A 20507-nucleotide genomic window follows, 5' to 3' on the forward strand; every position below is an offset into this window, starting at 1 on the left:
TATTGTATATTTATGATTTTATTAACTACAAATGCATACCTAATAAAAACGATTTAAAAAAAATTACATTCCTATATTCGATGGGAACGACAGATGACACATCTAAAGTAAAATAAAATACAGCTGATCGTGGCCACAGCGGCAATTTTAATTTACCTGTCTTTCTTCTTCCTATTCTCAAATACTAATATATTCAGTATTGCGTATTTTTATTGAAATACAGCTCACCAACTGGGCCATTCGATTACAGCCTTTAACTCTATTCTTTTTCTAAGGAAAAACGGAGAGGGAAACTATACTATATTACCAGAAAGTTCGCTGATCGTCTAGGTCAATAATATTATAATGTATAATTGGAAATTAAATACAAAATAGTTGGGAGTCGTGTTGTTAAGTTACGTTTTATTGGTTTAAACTGTCTCTGACATCTTTAATGCCTAATTCAATTGAATATTATTATTTGATTAGCAAGAAGCAAGGTTTAATGTTATTGGGGTCCACAAAGCTTAGGCGGCTTCCTTGGCGAGGCGATCGGCTTTCTCAACAACTTCCTCAATGGGACCAACCATGTAAAACGCAACCTCTGGCAAATGATCGTATTCGCCAGCCAAAATTTGAGAAAAGCCCTTGATGGTTTGCTCCAATGGGACTAGCTTGCCGGCGTGTCCTGTGAAGACCTCAGCGACTTGGAATGGCTGTGACAAGAAACGCTGAATCTTGCGTGCGCGCGCAACCGTCAATTTGTCCTCCTCAGACAATTCATCCATGCCCAAAATAGCAATGATATCCTGAAGAGATTTGTAGTCTTGCAAGATTTTCTGTACGCCACGAGCGACATTGTAGTGCTCCTGGCCAATAATGTTTGGATCCATGATACGTGAAGTGGAATCCAAGGGATCGACAGCTGGGTAAATGCCCAACTCGGCTATGGCACGCGACAACACGGTTGTGGCGTCCAAATGAGCGAAAGTTGTAGCTGGAGCCGGATCGGTCAAATCATCAGCTGGCACATAAATGGCCTGCACCGAAGTGATGGAGCCCTTCTTCGTTGTGGTAATACGCTCCTGCATAGAGCCCATGTCAGTGGCCAAAGTGGGTTGATAGCCGACAGCCGATGGAATGCGACCCAAAAGGGCGGATACCTCGGAGCCAGCCTGAGTGAAGCGGAAAATGTTGTCGATAAAGAGCAACACATCTTGTCCCTCCTGATCACGGAAATATTCGGCAACAGTCAGACCAGTCAAAGCAACACGGGCACGGGCGCCAGGGGGCTCATTCATTTGCCCATAGACAAGAGCCACCTTGGACGTCTTGTCCTTGAGCGAGATGACGCCAGACTCAATCATCTCATTGTATAAATCGTTGCCTTCACGTGTGCGCTCTCCAACGCCAGCAAACACAGAGTAGCCACCATGAGCCTTGGCGACGTTGTTAATCAACTCCATAATGAGTACAGTTTTTCCGACTCCAGCGCCACCGAATAGGCCGATTTTACCACCCTTTGCATAGGGGGCCAAGAGATCGACAACTTTAATTCCAGTTACTAGGATCTCTTGCTCGACCGACATCTCCACAAACTCAGGAGCTTCGGCGTGAATAGCGGCGGTCTTATCGGTTGGGATTGGACCGCGCTCATCAATGGGTTCACCTATTTAATAAATCAATTTCTTTACACGTTTTCTGTCTTCGATCCTTTTTATTTTATTTGTATAGATTGGTCACTCACCAATGACGTTAATGATGCGGCCCAGCGTCTCTGCTCCAACTGGAATACGAATTGGATAGCCAGTATCGAGAACCTTTTGTCCACGAATCAAGCCCTCAGTACCGTCCATAGCGATCGTACGCACCGTATTCTCGCCCAAGTGCTGGGCTACTTCCAGTACCAACCGTGGCGAACGGTTATCAACTTCCAAAGCGTTCAGAATAGGGGGCAGATTGTCGTCGAACTGCACATCAACGACGGCACCAATCACTGCCACAATTTTTCCATTTCCTCCAGCGGCCGCCTTAGCAGCAGCTTTGGCAGCATGACCGCGAGCTGGAAAATAACAATTAACGAATTCGGTTTGATATATAACTTTACTCTTGTTTATAGAGTAAGCTAATATAAATTTCATATATGTATGTATATATTTCTCTCTATTAACAGATGTATGTACATATACAGGTTACGTCAGAATGATTACATTTTAGTTCCAATTAATTAAATATATACATATATAATAATTGAATATATGTTTTTGAATAATAAAACAATTATTTTAACATTAACTGATGTATACGTATATAAATATATGCATATATACTAAAATACATAAGAACAATAAAATTAATTAACTAATTAATATAGCTTCAGAAAGATTTTTGGCACTTATTTGCATTTATTGCTTTTATATTATTATAATCATCTTACATAAACATACTAATATAAATGTGCATTAATTATTATGCAATCAGTTCCTTCTACCGCAACAATAGGGTTATGTTAGATTTTCTTCGAGCCACTTTTTGCCTAATCAAAGACTTAATTTAAGCACCAATTTGATTCGTTCAAATTATTTTTACCTTCATTGATCAATATTATTCTTATAATTATATGTATATACTTACACAATTGCCCCAGTATTGGCAGCAAATTCTTATCAGCTTTAGCGGCAACACGTAACGCGAACATTTTTCGACCAACTGACGGAGGTATATAGAAGTACTTCGATGTAGTTGCAAAGTGAATACATTCATGGTTACATTTTTTGTGTTTCGATAAGTAGTGGTGCTAAAATATTATATCGATACAGCTCTCTGCCACCAATTTCATATATGTATTTACATATGTAGTTGCAACAATGGGGGTGTTGCCCAAATAATGCATTATAATTTTAGGAAATAGGATTGAGAATAGCTACTAGCTAGCTGAAATAAATATAATAAAATTTGTTATGTTATCTGAACATATACATATATTTTCGGTAAATATATATTATATTTATTGACTGAAAAGAAATAAAAACTAGTAGCTGAATCTAAATATCGATTAAAATCAATATTATAAATAGTAAAGGATAAATATGCATAGGAAAACAGCAAAACTTTGCTGATTAAATGCTGCGATGTTATTATACATGTACGTATGTGTGTACATCATGTATTACTTATTTATATTAAAGGATATGTGTCCTTTTTGTAAACTGTAATAAAGATACATTATTTGTTTTTTAAAACCTCTTCATTGAAACCAATAAGAGGTCTTTCACACACAATATCAATTCCAGCAGATTTACTTTTAATTTACATGTATACAATAGGTACACACGTACATGCATTCATGCACATATATAAGTACATATGTATGTAGGTGACTAACACTGAAATACTGCAAGCGAAATATTCTTAGATCCTCATCATGACAAATAGTGTCGTCCCGCTTTAGCCTTAATGATTTCATACCTTTAAGTAGATCAGAACATGTTCAATAACATTAGCAACTATGCACGTGTTTTTGGAACCTTTAGTTTATTTTGCAGATGTCAATCCGAAAACAATAGCCATTTCGGCTCCCAGCAAACAATGCCTAAAAAGAAACTCCTCAGCTAGTTGACTTTTGAATGTTATCAAAGCCAAGTAAAACTACATGAACACCATATACATATATAAACGAATAGCTTGTATTTTGGAATCATTTAATTGATATTTCTTCATTATATCATTACACTTTTCCAGTATAAGATCGATAGATGACCTTTTCCAGCCGTTTTTATTTATCCAAAGCAGTATTATTTTTGACGGCGATAACACATTCTTCGTTGCAGGCATTTAGTACAGTGCACAAAAGATCTTTGCCGCTTTCGTGATCGTTGCGCAAAGCAACACCCAATGGACTGTCGGGAACTTTTAAGTCCTCACGAATGACACCAGTGTCGTTCATTAGAGTTAGGTATCCATCGTCGCTAATGTAAGTGAGCTGGTAGTCGTCGCGTTTTACGTGCGGCACATCCATATTGTGGGTGGAGGGACAAATATCCTCGTACTTTTTCTGTGTGAATATATCGATACCAACAAGATGGACTTTGGCGTGGCCATGCTTTCCTGTCTTGGAGGTAGACATGTCCACAATCTTGCATGGGCGTCCCTTGAGCATCACAAATCCATTCTTACGTAGTGCCGAACATTGCGTAGGGAAAGTGAGGGATGCTCCCGACCCATTTCCATCTCCTTCCTCTGACATTTTTTAAAAAAATTTGATTGTTGAAAACCTTACACGCGGCACGCTGTAAAGAAAAGGGAATTAAGTAGTGGTCACACTATAGAGATGAAAAAATCCACGCAACGATGCTTTTATCAAAATATCGATGTATTAGGGCGTTTCACTGGGTTGATTTACGATTTTCCACCACTGCTCAGCACTGAATGATTTTAAAAATAGAGTGGACATTTTGAAAATGTTGGGTTGCCTTTTGGCGCATATCGACAGGTAGTAATTAGAAATATTATATCGATAATTTATGTATCCGAAATATCGAAAATGGTACGGTTGCATTGAAAGTGTCGGTATGTGTTTGTTTAATATGTGCGTGTGTGTAAGTGGTGCGGGTTCCCCAGAAAGCGAAAATTTTGCTTAAACAGTCAGTATTGATTGTATTTTTAATTAAATAATTCATAAATGCTATTTATTGTTATCGCGAAATTAGTCACACTTAAGTTTTCAGTAAATAGTTACTTGTGTCTAGCTGATGTGTACATTAAAAAAGAAGAGTTGTGAAATTGTTAAAAATATGAATTTGTAAGGCTACACTGTTATATATGCAGTGCGTACAGATGTCAATGATTTGCATCAATCCATTTTAATTTAAACATAAGACAATATTAAAAGTGTAAGCCTATATTTTAAAATATAAGCAAATATAAAAAATAAGCAATTAACTGCAAAGCTAAATGCGCATGTATGATACACATACGAACATACATACGTCCATGGACACAGACCAAGCACACACAAATGCAACACACAACTCTCCCACTTTTATCTGAATATGTGCTTGTATGTATGTACGTACTTGTACATCCATCAGGTGTAAATTACTCTGCTAATTTAAAGGCATATAAATTAATAATTCTTTCCTTAATTAACAAAGCTCATTATATTATCAGAAGAATATAAATCTTAAAATAATATTATCACGAAAAAAATGAACTCTCTTTATCTACAAATTTGAGTATATATATACGTATGAACACACACACATATATATATATATATATATATATATATATATATTAAAAAGCGGCGGGCGGTGGCTACTTTATACTTAGTACTTTGGTACTTTATATCATATGGTACACACATTAGAGTAAAATGAAAATGAATGTTGTGATTTTTGGGTTGGTTAATGGCATAGAAATTTTGTGTATGTATAAATAAATAAATAAATATATATATAATATAAATATATATTTTTTTTTAAAGCAAGAACTCCAATATCAAAAATCTTGTACACTCAACAATAGAAAAAAATATGTTTCATATTTTTATTTTTTCCTTTTTTTATTATTTGTATTTTTTTTTTATATATTTTTGTTTTGTTTTAATTTTAATTTTAGACCCCATAGGCTTGATATGTTTTTCTGTACTCGAGGTGTTAATATCTACATTTAAAAATCTGTATTGTAAATTTGGTATATATATTTTCCGTATATATATTTATTATCGACAATGTAAAATTATATATACACTTATTTTTTTGTCCTTGTTTAGTTACTGATAAAGAGGAATAATGTAGCAGCTCGCAGCCTGCAACTGGAAGTGAGATACAAAAAAAACAGAAGCTATAGATGAATTGAATTCTCAGTGCAAATGGATAGAAGACAGCTATAGCAATAGATAATTCCACGAAGGAAATTAAAAAGCCGGATCAGACGTAACAGGAACTGGATAGTATTAATACTCGTATTTCAAAGCATATATATTGGATCTGATCGCCATCGCGGCGATTAGCCTGGGATTTGTGGAAATGAATATTCTAATTTGTTGTGTAATACCAATAACAATTTTCGGAATATCGTCAGTGTCAGCATCGTCATTATTAGGGAATGGATTGACGTCATGGACTCAACGAGAAGACAGGATAAAAAGAAGCGCGTCCGCCCTTAAGATTAACCTGGCGGAAACTGACTTGAATGTGGGATACTTGAATAGCAGCAGCAGTAATGTAATCACACATGTGGCTAGATTTGATACGACGCTAAACCATTTGTTAGTGGACACAATAACGGGACGCGTCTTTGTTGGTGGCGTGAATCGCCTGTATCAGCTATCACCTGATTTGGAGCTGCACGAAACAGTGAAAACGGGTCCTCAGAACGATTCTGTGGAATGCACAATACTCGACTGTCCGCTTAATGCGATTCGCAAGCCAACCGACAATTACAACAAGGTCTTGCTCATAGACCGTGCGACATCTCGGTTGATTGCTTGTGGATCCCTGTTTCAGGGCACATGTACGGTGCGCAATCTGCAAAATGTTAGCATCATTGAGCACGAGGTACCCGACGCCGTAGTCGCCAACGATGCCAACTCATCGACGGTGGCATTCATTGCACCCGGACCGCCACAGCATCCGGTAACAAATGTCATGTATGTTGGCGTTACCTACACGAATAACTCACCATATCGCAGCGAGATACCAGCCGTAGCATCGCGCTCATTGGAAAAGTCAAAGATGTTTCAAATCGCCTCATCGGCTGTAACAACCGGCACGCGTACCTTCATTAATTCGTATGCCCGAGAAAACTATTTGGTCAACTATGTGTACGGCTTTAGCTCGGAACGCTTTTCTTATTTTCTCACTACTCAGCTAAAGCACAGTCACCATTCGTCGCCGAAGGAGTATATTACGAAATTGGTGCGAATATGTCAGGAGGACTCGAACTACTATTCGTACACTGAGATTCCGGTTGAATGCATCAGTGAGGCTCAGGGCGGTATTAAGTTCAATCTCGTTCAAGCTGGATTCTTGGGAAAACCAAGCCTGGACCTAGCCCAAAGCCTAGGCATATCGATTCAGGACGACGTCCTCTTCGCTGTCTTTTCGAAGGGGGAAAGCAATACACCGACCAACAGTTCAGCACTCTGCATATACTCATTAAAGTCGATTCGTCGCAAATTTATGCAGAATATCAAGTTCTGCTTCAACGGAAATGGCATGCGGGGACTTGATTTTATATCTCCCAGCATGCCCTGCGTTCTAACGGTATGTAGGGTATCATTTATAAATATGCCATAAATAAGTAGATCTACAAGAGTTGTACAATAATAAACTTAAATTAAATGGACTGTGTGCTAGCTGTAAAAACTAGATATTCTAGAGGAATTTAATTATATATATTAATTGTATATTGTTATTACTGAAATACTAATGTATTAACTTAATTGCAGAAACTACAAACGATCGGGGAAGACTTTTGTGGATTGGATGTGAATTCGCCGTTGGGCGGGGAACAGCCAATCACAGCGGTTCCAGTTGCAATGTTTAATACGCTTTTAACGTCTGTGGCGGCGACAAGCACCAGCGGTTACACAGTTGTATTTATTGGCACCGTCGATGGATATATTAAGAAAGTTGTAGTTGAATCCTCGACTGTTGCGAATGAATATGCGAGTTTGGCCGTTGATGTTGGGTCGCCAATCAAGCAGGATATGCAGTTCGACAATCAAAATCTGTACGTGTATGCGATGTCCGACCGTAAGGTGTCGAAGGTGAAGGTATATGATTGTGCTGATTTTAAGACTTGCGGCGAGTGCTTGGGCGCACGTGATCCCTATTGCGGTTGGTGCTCATTGGAGAACAAGTGCAGTCCCCGCTCCAATTGCCAGGACGATGCCAATGATCCACTGTACTGGGTGAGCTACAAAACGGGCAAGTGCACAACAATCACCAGTGTGGTGCCGCATCAGCTGCAGCGGACTACCGCACGCACCTTGGAACTGATCATCGACCATTTGCCGCAACTGAAGGAGAACCTAATATGTGCATTTACCACTGAGGACAAAGCGCTCTTTACAAATGCAACAAAGAAGCGAAATGGGGTTAACTGCACAACTCCGCGCACGGATATGCTGCCGCAAATCGAGCAGGGCAAACATCATTTCACAGCGAAACTGTCCGTGCGTACACGGAATGGACCAGATCTGGTCTCCACAGACTTTACCTTCTTTGATTGTAGCACACATTCATCCTGCACACGTTGCGTGTCATCGGAGTTCCCATGCGATTGGTGTGTTGAAGCCCATCGCTGCACGCACGATACAGCTGAGAACTGTCGCAACGACATTTTGGTGACGGGTGTTAGCCGAATTGGTCCGAGCTATCGTTCAGGCCCTGGCTTTTGTCCAACCATCAATGCCACCGGGGACGGCAGTGAGGTTCTTGTTGCTGCTGGCACTAGCAAATCGATTAAAGTGAAAGTTCACATTATTGGCCAGTTTATTGTGCAAACACGGTTCGTTTGCCAATTTAATATAGAGGGACGTGTTACCAGCCTAAACGCCCAGTTGTTGGGCGACACCATCTACTGCGATAGCATGGAATTCCAATACACTTCACGTTCACCGAATTTAACAGCCACTTTTGCTGTTATCTGGGGTGGCTCGAAACCCCTTGACAATCCTCATAATATTCACGGTAAGTCAGAAATTAAAATTTAATAATATTAAGGAAATACTCTTAGATTTCGTAAATGTTTGCAAGTAATTTGAGTCTGGTCCGTTGATGGTTTTCATATTAAATTATGTGGTCGTGAAATATCGAGCATGCTTTTCACCTGCATTTCATTCATTTGATTTTATTTCAGTTGTGATATACCGGTGTCGCGACATGGCTGACAGTTGTGGCATATGCTTGGCTTTGGCTGAGAAATATAACTGCGGTTGGTGCTCATCGACAAACACATGTGAAGTGGTTGAACAGTGCAATAAGAATAATGAGGGCAAAACGGATTGGCTGAACCGCAGCGAGATTTGTCCAAATCCAGAAATACATTCGTTTGAGCCAAAGACGGGGCCTTGGGAGGGCGGCACAAATATTACGATCAAGGGCATAAACCTTGGCAAGAACTATAACGATATCTATTCGGGCGTACGAATTGCAGGCATTAATTGTATGCCATTTCAACAGTTCTACATTGATACAAAGCAGATTGTCTGCACTGTTGATAGTCCCGGGGAACAGATGTATCGTAATGGACGTATTGTAGTTCAAATCGGGGACTATCGTGGCGAATCGAAGGAAGATTATGAATTTGTGGATCCAAAAATATCGAATTTCTATCCGCGTTTCGGTCCCACTTCCGGCGGCACTCAGATACGGATCATTGGCAAGCATCTTAATGCAGGCTCACGCATACAGGCCTATATAAATGATCATTTGCCATGCAAAATCATAAGTACAGACTCATCGCAAGCCATATGTCGGACGTCACCGTCGCCCGGAATTATCGAGGGTCGCCTCAAAATGTCATTTGACAACGGACCGCGGGAGTTTAATGACTACAATTTCAAATATGTACTAGATCCAACGGTTGAGCATGTTAGTTCGGGGCCGAGTGCACAGATTAAAATACCAAAGGGTATACCAGCGGGCGGTATTCGTATCGTTGTTACCGGCACGCAGTTTACCAGCATTCAAGCGCCAAGTATTTACGTGTTGTATAAAGGCCAGATGTATGCTAGCCAATGTCGGGTGCACTCTGATACTGAAATGAAATGCCCATCGCCAGTGATCGAGGCAGATAGTCAGACGTTGGACCCGGATAATCCAACATTGCTTGAATACGGCTTTCTCATGGACAACGTACTCAAAGTGCAGAATTTATCGAGGAAGCATAATAATCATTTCGAGCTATATCCGAATCCAGAATATTTTGCATTTGAAGAGCGCGTGAAATATTTCAAAAGTGAATATCTAACCATAAATGGTCGTAATCTAGATCGAGCTTGCAAAGAAACGGATGTTGAGGTGAAAATCGGCAATGGGTTTTGCAATATCACATCATTATCACGGCAGCAATTGACATGCCGGCCCCCAACCGAGGCGTCTGCTGCTAGTAACAGCCCCAGTGGCCCAGAGGTCATCGTACGCATTGGGTCGTCCTTGGAGTATCGCATTGGCATCTTGAGTTACGAGTCATCAAATCTTATTATGGATTGGGGCGATAACGTTGTGTTTGTAGTCATCGCCGGCTGTGTCATATTTCTTTTGATATTTGTTGCTCTGCTTGTGGCGTACCGAAAGAAGACATCCGAATCAAATCGTGTCCTACGAAATATGCAGGAGCAAATGGATATCCTGGAATTGCGTGTTGCCGCTGAATGTAAAGAGGCATTTGCTGAGCTTCAAACAGAAATGACAGATTTAACTGGTGATTTAACATCGGGAGGGATACCCTTTTTGGATTATCGTTCATATGCTATGAAGATCTTATTTCCTAATCATGAAGACCACAATGTCTTGCAGTGGGAGAAACCAGAATTATTGCGCAAGGAGAAGGGGTTACGTCTCTTCGCTCAACTCATTATGAACAAAACATTTCTATTGCTGTTTATACGAACCTTGGAATCGAATCGATATTTCTCAATGCGTGAACGTGTTAATGTCGCCTCATTAATAATGGTTACCCTGCAATCGAAGTTGGAATATTGTACAGATATTTTGAAGACCTTATTAAGCGATCTAATTGAGAAGTGCATTGAAGGAAAAAGCCATCCAAAACTATTGTTGAGACGTACGGAAAGTGTAGCTGAAAAAATGCTGAGCGCTTGGTTTACCTTCCTGCTGTATAAATTCTTAAAAGAATGTGCCGGGGAACCATTATATATGTTGTTTCGTGCTGTTAAAGGTCAAGTGGACAAGGGCCCAGTTGATGCGTGCACCCACGAGGCTCGGTACTCGCTGAGCGAAGAGAAACTTATACGTCAATCCATTGACTTTCGGGCGATGACTGTGAACGCTAGCATTATACAACAGCCGATATTTTGCAATAATTTAGATATGTTGCCCTCACACACTGAGAACGTATCAGTTAAAGTTCTCGACTGCGACACCATCGGGCAAGTGAAAGAGAAGTGCTTGGAAACAATATATAGAAATATACCATCCAGCCAGAGGCCGCGGAAAGACGATTTAGATTTAGGTAGGATTTTATACTTACTTTCTTTTTAAATTCCCAAATGGTTTGCTTCATTATATTAATATTTTTTAGAATGGAGAACAGGAGCAACGGGTCGTGTTATCCTATATGATGAAGACGCGACATCAAAAACTGAAAGCGAATGGAAAAAGCTCAATACATTGCAACATTATAATGTACCAGATGGTGCTGGCTTGAGCTTGGTACCAAAACAAAGTTCCATTTATAATTTTAGTATATTATCTGATAAAAATGAGAAGTCCCATAAGTAAGTAATCACACACACACAAATACTTTAAGAACTGTTTAAAAAATGAACTAACGATAATAGCGTTATAATAGCGGATATTGCATAACAGATAATGATTTAATACAATTTAGATTAGAATCTCAAATATGGGAGAATACTGCATAATAGATGGTTTGGATCAGAAAAAAATAAATGACATTTTAAAACACTTTAGCTTTAATATTTATGGGAGAAAAATGAAAAATTTCGATGAGAATAAGTAAGAAGAATATTTATGGTAAATGGCATCATATTAATAGATAAAAAATAATCCATAATAATTTTGACCCATAAGCATGGCATAGCTAATACTAAATCGAAATAATATTAAGAGAAACGCTTTTATTTTACAAGAAAAAATAAATTCATGCCAAGGGTTCATTATTATGGAGTAAGTTGTTTAAAAAATTGCTTTTTATAGTCATTCACGAAAGTGAAATGAGTGTTATTGGTTTTGAGCAGTGTCCTTTTTACTGTACGTCCGTCTGTCCGTATGACACTTGAAATTTGGAACACATACTCCTGTATATTTCCGATTTATAAAGTGTTAAAATTATCCCGATCCGCGCACTAGGAGCGTGACCAAAATAAAAAGAATTTTCCGATATGCTAAAAATAAAAAATCATTGAAGAACGAGACAGCTTGATTTGAAATATAGATCCGCGTCGACCATTACAGATCAACCGTCATTGGGGGCATGTCAAATCTTTATACCTATAGTTTTAGAGCTAGAACGTTAAAATTTTGGATATGATTCTATAAGTATTAATGATAAAGTTGTATATCTACGCCCACCAGGGGCGTGGCAAATCAGACCTGAATATATAGCGATTTTCATATTTTGGGCAGTGCTGATGCTACAGATGCTATATACTCGGGCTGACATGTCCGCCCACAGGGGTCGTGGCAAACCGAAAATGTTTATATCTTCTAGAGTTTAAGAGCTAGAAGTTGAGTAACTAGTAACCCAAAAATAATTGTTACGCCTTTTTAGGGGCGTGGCATCCAAATTTTGCAGTTAGGTTACCGTTAGGTAAGGTTAGGTTTTGCAGTGAGGTGTCTATGCTCAGTAGGGGCAAAAACTGCACTTTATAAAGTATTAGGGCTAAAGGTAGTTACTAAATTGCTGATGTGATGTGAATAAGTATTGGTAACGCCGGTATTATTCCTTTTTTTTTTTTGTTATTTTGCTTTTTAGATATGAAACACTGAATATATCAAAGTACACCTCCTCCTCACCGACATTCAGCCGCGCCGGCAGCCCCTTGAACAATGATATGCACGATAATGGCATAAAGTATTGGCATTTGGTTAAGCATCATGATAGTGATATACAAAAGGAGGGCGAACGTGTTAACAAATTGGTCTCGGAAATCTATTTAACTCGCCTCCTGGCCACAAAGGGCACGTTGCAGAAGTTCGTAGATGATCTTTTTGAGACAATATTCAGTACAGCTCATCGTGGCTCTGCCTTGCCGCTTGCAATTAAATATATGTTTGACTTTTTGGATGATCAGGCCTTATTGCATGGAATTACGGATCCTGAGGTCGTCCATACATGGAAAAGCAACAGTTTGCCTTTGCGGTAAGTATTTTATTTAGATAACAGTCGAAATAATAGGGCAATTACAAAATATTTTGTTTACAGTTTTTGGGTGAATTTAATAAAAAATCCCAATTTTGTATTTGATATACATAAGTCGAATATTGTTGACTCTTGTCTGTCAGTTGTAGCTCAAACTTTTATGGATTCTTGCTCAACATCAGATCACCGTTTGGGTAAGATATAATATATATATATATATATATATATATATATATATATTGCATAAATTATATAAGTTATTTGAAGCGCTAATGTCAATAACTCTATTGTTTCCAGGCAAAGATTCGCCAAGCTCAAAGCTGTTATATGCTAAAGATATACCGGAGTACCGCAAATGGGTTGATCGATATTACAGAGATATTCGGGATATGTCTTCAATATCTGATCAGGACATGAATGCAATGCTCGCTGAGGAATCTAGGGTAAGAAAATTATAATAACCACCATGAATTTTTCAAATAATGAGAAGCTTTATTGAGTCTTTAAAAACTTTTGTTTTATAAAAGCCAGAGCCTGACCGGCTGTTAATTTGTTTTGGAAGATTCTATTGCAATTAATCTGTTAACATAGATTTCAGAGGTAAAATGGTAGAATGTTACAAGCAGATGGAGGCGAAGCGGATTCCATAAAATATATTTACATATGGCGGATTTACATTTTCTATGTTGTTAAAATCCATCACTGGACGCTTTCTGGCCGCTATTTTATCACGGGTTCAATTTCTTCTCGAAACTATTAACCTCGCCTTAACATCAGATTAACAGATTAGGGAAAAACGAGTGGCTTTGAAACAACGGCAGTCGCATAGACACACAACATTAAGCATTATTGCGAAGTAGATTTTATTCGTTCCTATTTATGCTCTTAATCTTAAAATATGGGGATGACACAACTAATAAAATAAACTAAACAGCAATATGTACAGATCAACTTAAAAGACAAGTCAATCCAAACCTATATTATTAGTACATATCAGTAAAATTCTCACCTATAGTGTTTGATATATCTCACATGTTAGGTTCAACTAACATATCACCGACATCTCTTTCAACGCCTTTATTAATGTATCTTTCACGTCGTCACTACACAGGTCCAACTCAAAGGGCCGGCGTCTCCATTGAAAACTTCTGTCTCTAGGAATGAATTTGGGATCTAATTTAGTTTGGTGTCTGCTCATTCTTAAGCAGTGCATAATCGCCAACCTTAATTAAATCTTTAAATTTTGGACTTTTTTTTTTGATTATTATTTTTGTCGAATCGGTCTTTTTTATAACAAGCGTTCTGTTCAATGTTTTCTTTGGCAATATTTCCTACATTACTTACATATTTAAAGTTCTTACTTCTTTTCCGATTAGTAATTCTAATAGACTAACTTTTGTAGTCCGATTTGTTTTACAGCGTGTAGAAAATTGAATTTTGCCTAAAGTGTCTTGCTAAGAACGCTCACTACTGTCAATGGTGGTTAAAATACGTTTCAGTACATTCATAACGCATTCAACTTGACAAGTTGCTCGACTAGCCCCTGTTGCTACCAAATTAAAGTAAAATTTTTGCATGGTACGAAATTGAGCTGATACAACTTTTTGAATTAATATTGACTGTATCCATTGTAATGCAGTTGTCGACAAATTTGCGGTCGTATTTATACATGTTATCAAACCAGTAAAACTCATACATTTTGTAAAAGGTCTTTTTCCGACGAAGATATACATTTGACTTGTAGACATGGTTCACAACAGACCATCTAAATAAGAGTAGGTTCATATGTCAATGCTTTAATAATTTTTAGACGAATTTCATCATGCTCTAATTTCCATTCAAATACTTTGTTTTTACATGTGAGACCCTACAGTGTTTTCATTATTTGTGAACACTTTAAATTGTCAAAAGTATGACGCCAGTCTACCTTGAGATTGTGGAGGCGGAAAGACAGACAGTGATGTAAAGTATATATATTCTTGATCAGTGCGACGAGCTGAGTCGATTTGACTTTGTCCTCTGCCTGTCCGTCCGTCTGTCCGTGTGTATGAACGCGTCGATCTCAGAAAATATAAGAGCTAGAGACAAATTTTTTTTAATGTCCGTATATACAGCGCGAATATCGAGTTTGTCATTGAAAACGATAATTCATTCCGTTCTTTTTTCATCGATAAACAACCTTATCGAAGATCAGTTATAAAATATATCTCCCACATCTTTAAAGCTAGAGTCTCCAAATTTAAGATGTATATTAGGATGCAATTTAGATTTTTGTTAAAATACACCCCCACATCTATATCCACCCCTCACCTCTTATTTGTAAAAGGCGTACTTCAAATACTTGTGAGACTTGTGCCTCGGAATATACACACATATAAATATTTATTATATAATTATATATATTATAATATATTATTATTATTATTGAATATATCAGTTGCTCCAAGGGTTCAGGGGATCTCGTAGTCGAGCAGTCTCGACTAGAGCTTTCTTACTTGTTTTTACTTATTCTAACCACTGACCAGACAGTGTATTAACTCGATAAAATTAATTTCATATTGCTTTTCATAGGTGTCTTCAGTGTCATCTTCCTCTTCTGCACTTTTGGTTGAATTAGCAATCCTTCCAAATGTTTCAGAAGGTTCGAAACAATATTCCTCTATAAGTGCAATAACTTGTGGGTGTAGTGGGTCTGATAAGTCTAGTGCTCTATTGAATACGCCACTTATATTTTATAATCGCTTGCACTTCCTAACCTGTCTGCTCTCCCAAACTCCCAACTGGAAGTATATAGGTGTCTATTATTTGATGCCATGGGGCATTGAAAATATAATAATATAATATAACAAACACAAATTTAATGTTTTCTCACACATTTAAGAATATATAAAAGTTTTTTTTTAGGTTTCTTTATCAAAATTTAAAATGATGGAAAACAACTCAACATTTCCAAAAGCTCCTCTTGCTATATTGTCGTCATTAAAATTACCACTTAAAAACAAATGTATCGCTTTACATTAATTTTTTAGACGAAACTAATGCAGCACGTATCAAGAGAGGCGTCGTGTTGTCATAATCAGAACCTAGCTGAGAAGCTAATTTCCCTTTTAATCGAGGTCGTTATAATTTAATTGCTTCCGACCTGCTCTTTTAGGTGATCTGGAGTATGCACTGACCTTGATACTTGACTCTAATCAATTGCATGTTGGCAAATGGTACTTAATCCAACAAAGTTTATATAGTCAATTGATTTAAGTTTATCGTCCGCTATGTTCTCTTTACTTATTTTTTTTTTAACGATATAATCTTTTATAGCGCTTTGTTGTCGCTTGTTGCTTCCACACACTTCCAGTGGCACGGAATTGTAGAACTCGTGTATAATTGCAACATGTCAATTATTTTGTGAAGGATCAAAAATGAGCAAGTAGTTTTTTATACGTTCGATATAGCCCTGTCCCTCTGTCCGTATGAACGCCGAGATCTCAGAAGATATACGAGCTAGAGAGCTGTGTGCATACTCGTGTATACCATACGCAGTACGAGTTTGCATTATTTTTCGATAACTCGTATTTCAAGTACTAGAGACTTGTGTTTTGGAATGTACACACATTTTGACCATATGATTACGCTCTGAAAATTTCATTAAGAAATTTCAAAAGAAGTTATTCATCAAATAAGTTCTTATACTATTGCCCACAATGCAGCGCAGCCCAAGAGCAGTCGCTGCTTACTACGTAGTTAGCAGAGCGCGGGCGAAGTGAACGAAGTGCAGAATGATAAGAATATCAGCTTGGAGGGTTCAGGGTATCTCCTACTAGAGCCTTATTACTTATTTCTTATTGGATTTAGCAAAGATCAATATACAGCTACTAATTTAAACATCTGAAATACCTTTGAGGGATCGAAAGTAAAATCAGACGAAACGCATATATGAATATTAGTTTTTGTCTACATATACACAATGGCTACACTTTACACAATTGGACGATAAATCACAGATCTACAGCAAATTTTTCACTCATCTTATTTAACATAGATTCCTGAATCTCTTCCATGAGAAATATTGTATACTATTTTAAACACCCAAAGATTTACACACGTTGAATGTAGAGCATGATTTCTCGCGCCTTTTTCGATTTACCATGTTGGATTTATGCCAAAAAAATCTGAATTTTTAACCCATAGTGCAGTGGCCAAATCAAAGAGGTTGTCTGAAACTGCAACAACAAATATAGATATTGATTTTAAAAGATCGACTGATTTCATGAAACAAAATTCATGAAACAAGGTTCATTATTTCCGATACTTTTAAGGCAAATCGGACCTGAAAATATCGTGATTTTTCAAATCCTGCTATATTTTGGATACTATTGATGCTAGACTCCTCAAATTTGGTATATATACTCGGGCTAACCTTCCAAGACGAAACAGCTTTGACGGATATAAGTTCGTCCATACATTGCTACGGCTCTTTAGGGGTGTAGCATATCGAGAAATATCCTGTAATTTTTTCACTTTTTGAGCGGAAGCATCCAAACTTTGCAGTTAGGTTACCGTTAGCTTCTTCTATGAACTGGCTAAAAATGAGGTGGCAAATTTAGAAACTGAATTTTCTACAGTATAAGAACAAAACTTAGCTACTAAATTGCTGATGAGGTGTGAATTAGTATTCCGCAGTCGGTAACGCCCGACTGCAACGTTCTTACTTGTTACTTCTACTTTATTATTAGCTGATGCTGATGATCCTCCAGGGCAGGCCGAGTGAATGTGCCCAGCTTCTCCACACTTTATTGTAGATTTTTTCTGCTTGTCTAACAGATGCGTGTCGCGCTGGGTTGTCTTTTGCTGAGATTTTTCTGGGATTCGTCTTGCGCGACAAGCAATCATTTTATGTCCTCCGCAAAAGTCATACATCGAAAAAGGTTGTAGCCGCTACTAACTTCAAGATATTCAGAATCTTGTGAGGACACAATATATATATTAAGACTACGAATGGTATTGATCTAGCTATGTTTAGTGAACGCTGAGCTTTGTAGTTTTTATTGATAAGTTCTGTAAGAGGAAAAGTTTAAATAGTAGTCGACGTATATGTGTGTATGTGAGTGATGCCCCACTTGTAATGATTTCCATTTTGAATGAGTTTAGGGAATAATGTATTGTAGGCTGTAATCGTTGTGTCGTTTGCATTTAACTACAAATTGCCTGTCTGACTGTCCTTCCGTATGAGGTCGTCGGTTTTATAAGCTACAAGATTGAGACACCTAAAATTTGTGTGTACAGTCGACACCATTCATGTTTAAAGGTTAAAAAATCCTATCGATAAACAGTTACCATGCTAAAACAGTTTAATAAATATAACCTTGGTTTTACTTTTTTGTAGCTCCACACGACTGAATTTAATACGAATTGCGCATTGCATGAGCTCTATACATACGCTGTTAAATATAATGAACAACTGACAGTAACACTAGAGGAGGATGAATTTTCCCAAAAACAAAGACTGGCATTCAAACTGGAGCAAGTTCATAATATAATGTCAGCTGAATAAGCATCGTCGTCATCGTTATTAACTCTCCCCCAACTCTCAGCTGAATCAGGAAACCCAAGATTTTAATTATCATAAACATTAAAAAAAGTGCTTATCTGTGTATTATTCGAATTACGCGTATAAAAACCATAAAACATACCACCTATGCCCAAAAAAATAAATATATATATATATATGTGAGTGTATATGTGTGTGTTGCATGTTGTATTGTGTATGCATGCGTAAGGAAAATTTTGTTCAAGTGAAAAATGATCAATTTTTAATAATATATGTGAGATACAGCCATAAATGTTTATATAGCTGTTATAAGTAGAACTGCCATATAACTTAGCACATTCATTATATATATATATATATATATATATATATATATATATATACATATAAATAATATCATTCCACACTGAGTCGCAAATATAAAAAAAAAATCGAAAGGCAAAACAACTTATTCTTTGCTCATTCATACATATTTGTATACATATGTGTATGTGTAATGTCTGAATGTTTATTGTGTGTACTATATTGCATGTCCGTAAATTATTGTCTAAGAAACATATTCAATATAAGGTATATAAAATTAATTAATGCAATATGCATAATCGACTGATTTTAATATACATTACTAACTAATCGATATTTTAATTATATATATCCCACATCGCAACGACTAATGTCACGTGTAGTAAAACAGGCGAACACTTTTGTATCGAACTAGTTCTTGTATAAAAAAAAATTGGATACTATGTTACCTGGTTGTCCCTGCAAGAACTTAACGTAACAAAAAAATAAAAATATATATATATATAACGATAAACAGTGCAAGAAATAACCAATTGACACAACTTCTCAATCCGAAATGAATTCAAATATTATTCGGAATGATTAGTCTATAAACTTTATATAACGAATATAAGCTATTTATATTTCTATATGTTTGGAGTATACGCATCGATATAACTTAATAATTTTTTATTCATAATATCATACAATTGATATATATGTAAATTATTTATTTTTTACATTATATATGCTTTATGTTTTTAGATAACCCATTGTTCACAAATAGTGCAATGGAATAAATAATATTTTTATAAATAATAATGATAATTTTTTTGATATCAAGTTTTGTTTTATTTTTTTATTTGTATATCTTTTCAAAAGCAGGAGTGCGTATTATGTGCATCGAGCGGTAAAATTGTAATAAAAATTTTCTTTTAGACTTTAATTACAATTAAGTTTTACTGATCAGTTGTATATCAGTAATATATAATATAAAATTACATAAGAAACAAAAGAATATGAGTTGCAGTCGGTAGGTAACCATTCTCAAATACTCGTTCACAGGTCCATGATTAATTTTTCCATGGATGGATTATATATAATGTAAGGTATAAGTAGATATAAAGAGTAGGCCATCAAAAACTGTTGCGTTCTTAGCACAAAAGATTCGAATAATATATATATAGTAATATCCTATCAGCTTTTTTCACTTCATTCGAAACAGTATCAGATTTCAAAAAAAATATCCGAATATGTATATATACAATCGAGTCCCGATAATTCGAAAGAGCACGGTTATTTTTTTTCGATTTACACAAATATAGATATATTTACTGGATATAAAGATTTTGAAATGTACAGATTTTGGATACAACGCCCCCTTCACCACCAAATTTTGTTATGCCACGTTTCTAAAGAGGCGTGACTATATTTGGAGAATCAATAGAGAAGGTTACTAGTAACTTAACCATCCAAATTTGAAGCTTCTAGCTCATAAGAGATATAAACTTTTGCGGTTTGCCTCCTCCCCTGCGTGCGGACATATGTATGTATATCCACCAAAGCTTTTTCGTCTTGGAAGGTCCGAGTATATATACCATATTTGAGATCCCCAGCATCAATA

The 20507-nt window shown here is 36.8% G+C and overlaps 3 protein-coding genes across 3 annotated transcripts; 1 reads left to right on the plus strand and 2 right to left on the minus strand.

Annotated features, from left to right (window-relative positions):
• Positions 1-382: 382 nt before the first annotated feature.
• ATPsynbeta (ATP synthase, beta subunit) lies at positions 383-2692 on the minus strand. The gene is made up of 3 exons (XM_018107238.3): positions 2614-2692; positions 1727-2041; positions 383-1648 (listed from the first exon to the last, which is right to left on the minus strand). The coding sequence occupies exons 1-3, from the start codon at positions 2675-2677 to the stop codon at positions 507-509; spliced, it is 1521 nt and encodes a 506-aa protein (XP_017962727.1). The 5' UTR covers positions 2678-2692; the 3' UTR covers positions 383-506.
• Positions 2693-3643: 951 nt separating this feature from the next.
• On the minus strand, positions 3644-4320 carry LOC108655507 (eukaryotic translation elongation factor 5). Its single transcript, XM_018107243.3, has one exon. The coding sequence runs from the start codon at positions 4223-4225 to the stop codon at positions 3755-3757; it is 471 nt and encodes a 156-aa protein (XP_017962732.1). The 5' UTR covers positions 4226-4320; the 3' UTR covers positions 3644-3754.
• Positions 4321-4712: 392 nt separating this feature from the next.
• PlexA (plexin A) lies at positions 4713-19186 on the plus strand. Its single transcript, XM_089262951.1, has 9 exons — positions 4713-4871; positions 5753-7247; positions 7433-8678; positions 8848-11184; positions 11254-11449; positions 12670-13056; positions 13120-13250; positions 13354-13499; positions 18437-19186. Exons 2-9 carry the CDS (start codon positions 6009-6011, stop codon positions 18602-18604), a joined length of 5850 nt encoding a protein of 1949 aa, XP_089119077.1. The 5' UTR covers positions 4713-4871; positions 5753-6008; the 3' UTR covers positions 18605-19186.
• Positions 19187-20507: the final 1321 nt, after the last annotated feature.

The sequence above is a fragment of the Drosophila navojoa genome, chromosome 6 (assembly GCF_054131105.1).
Source record: "Drosophila navojoa isolate 15081-1374.11 chromosome 6, UAZ_NAV_1.0, whole genome shotgun sequence".
NCBI lineage: Eukaryota > Metazoa > Arthropoda > Insecta > Diptera > Drosophilidae > Drosophila > Drosophila navojoa.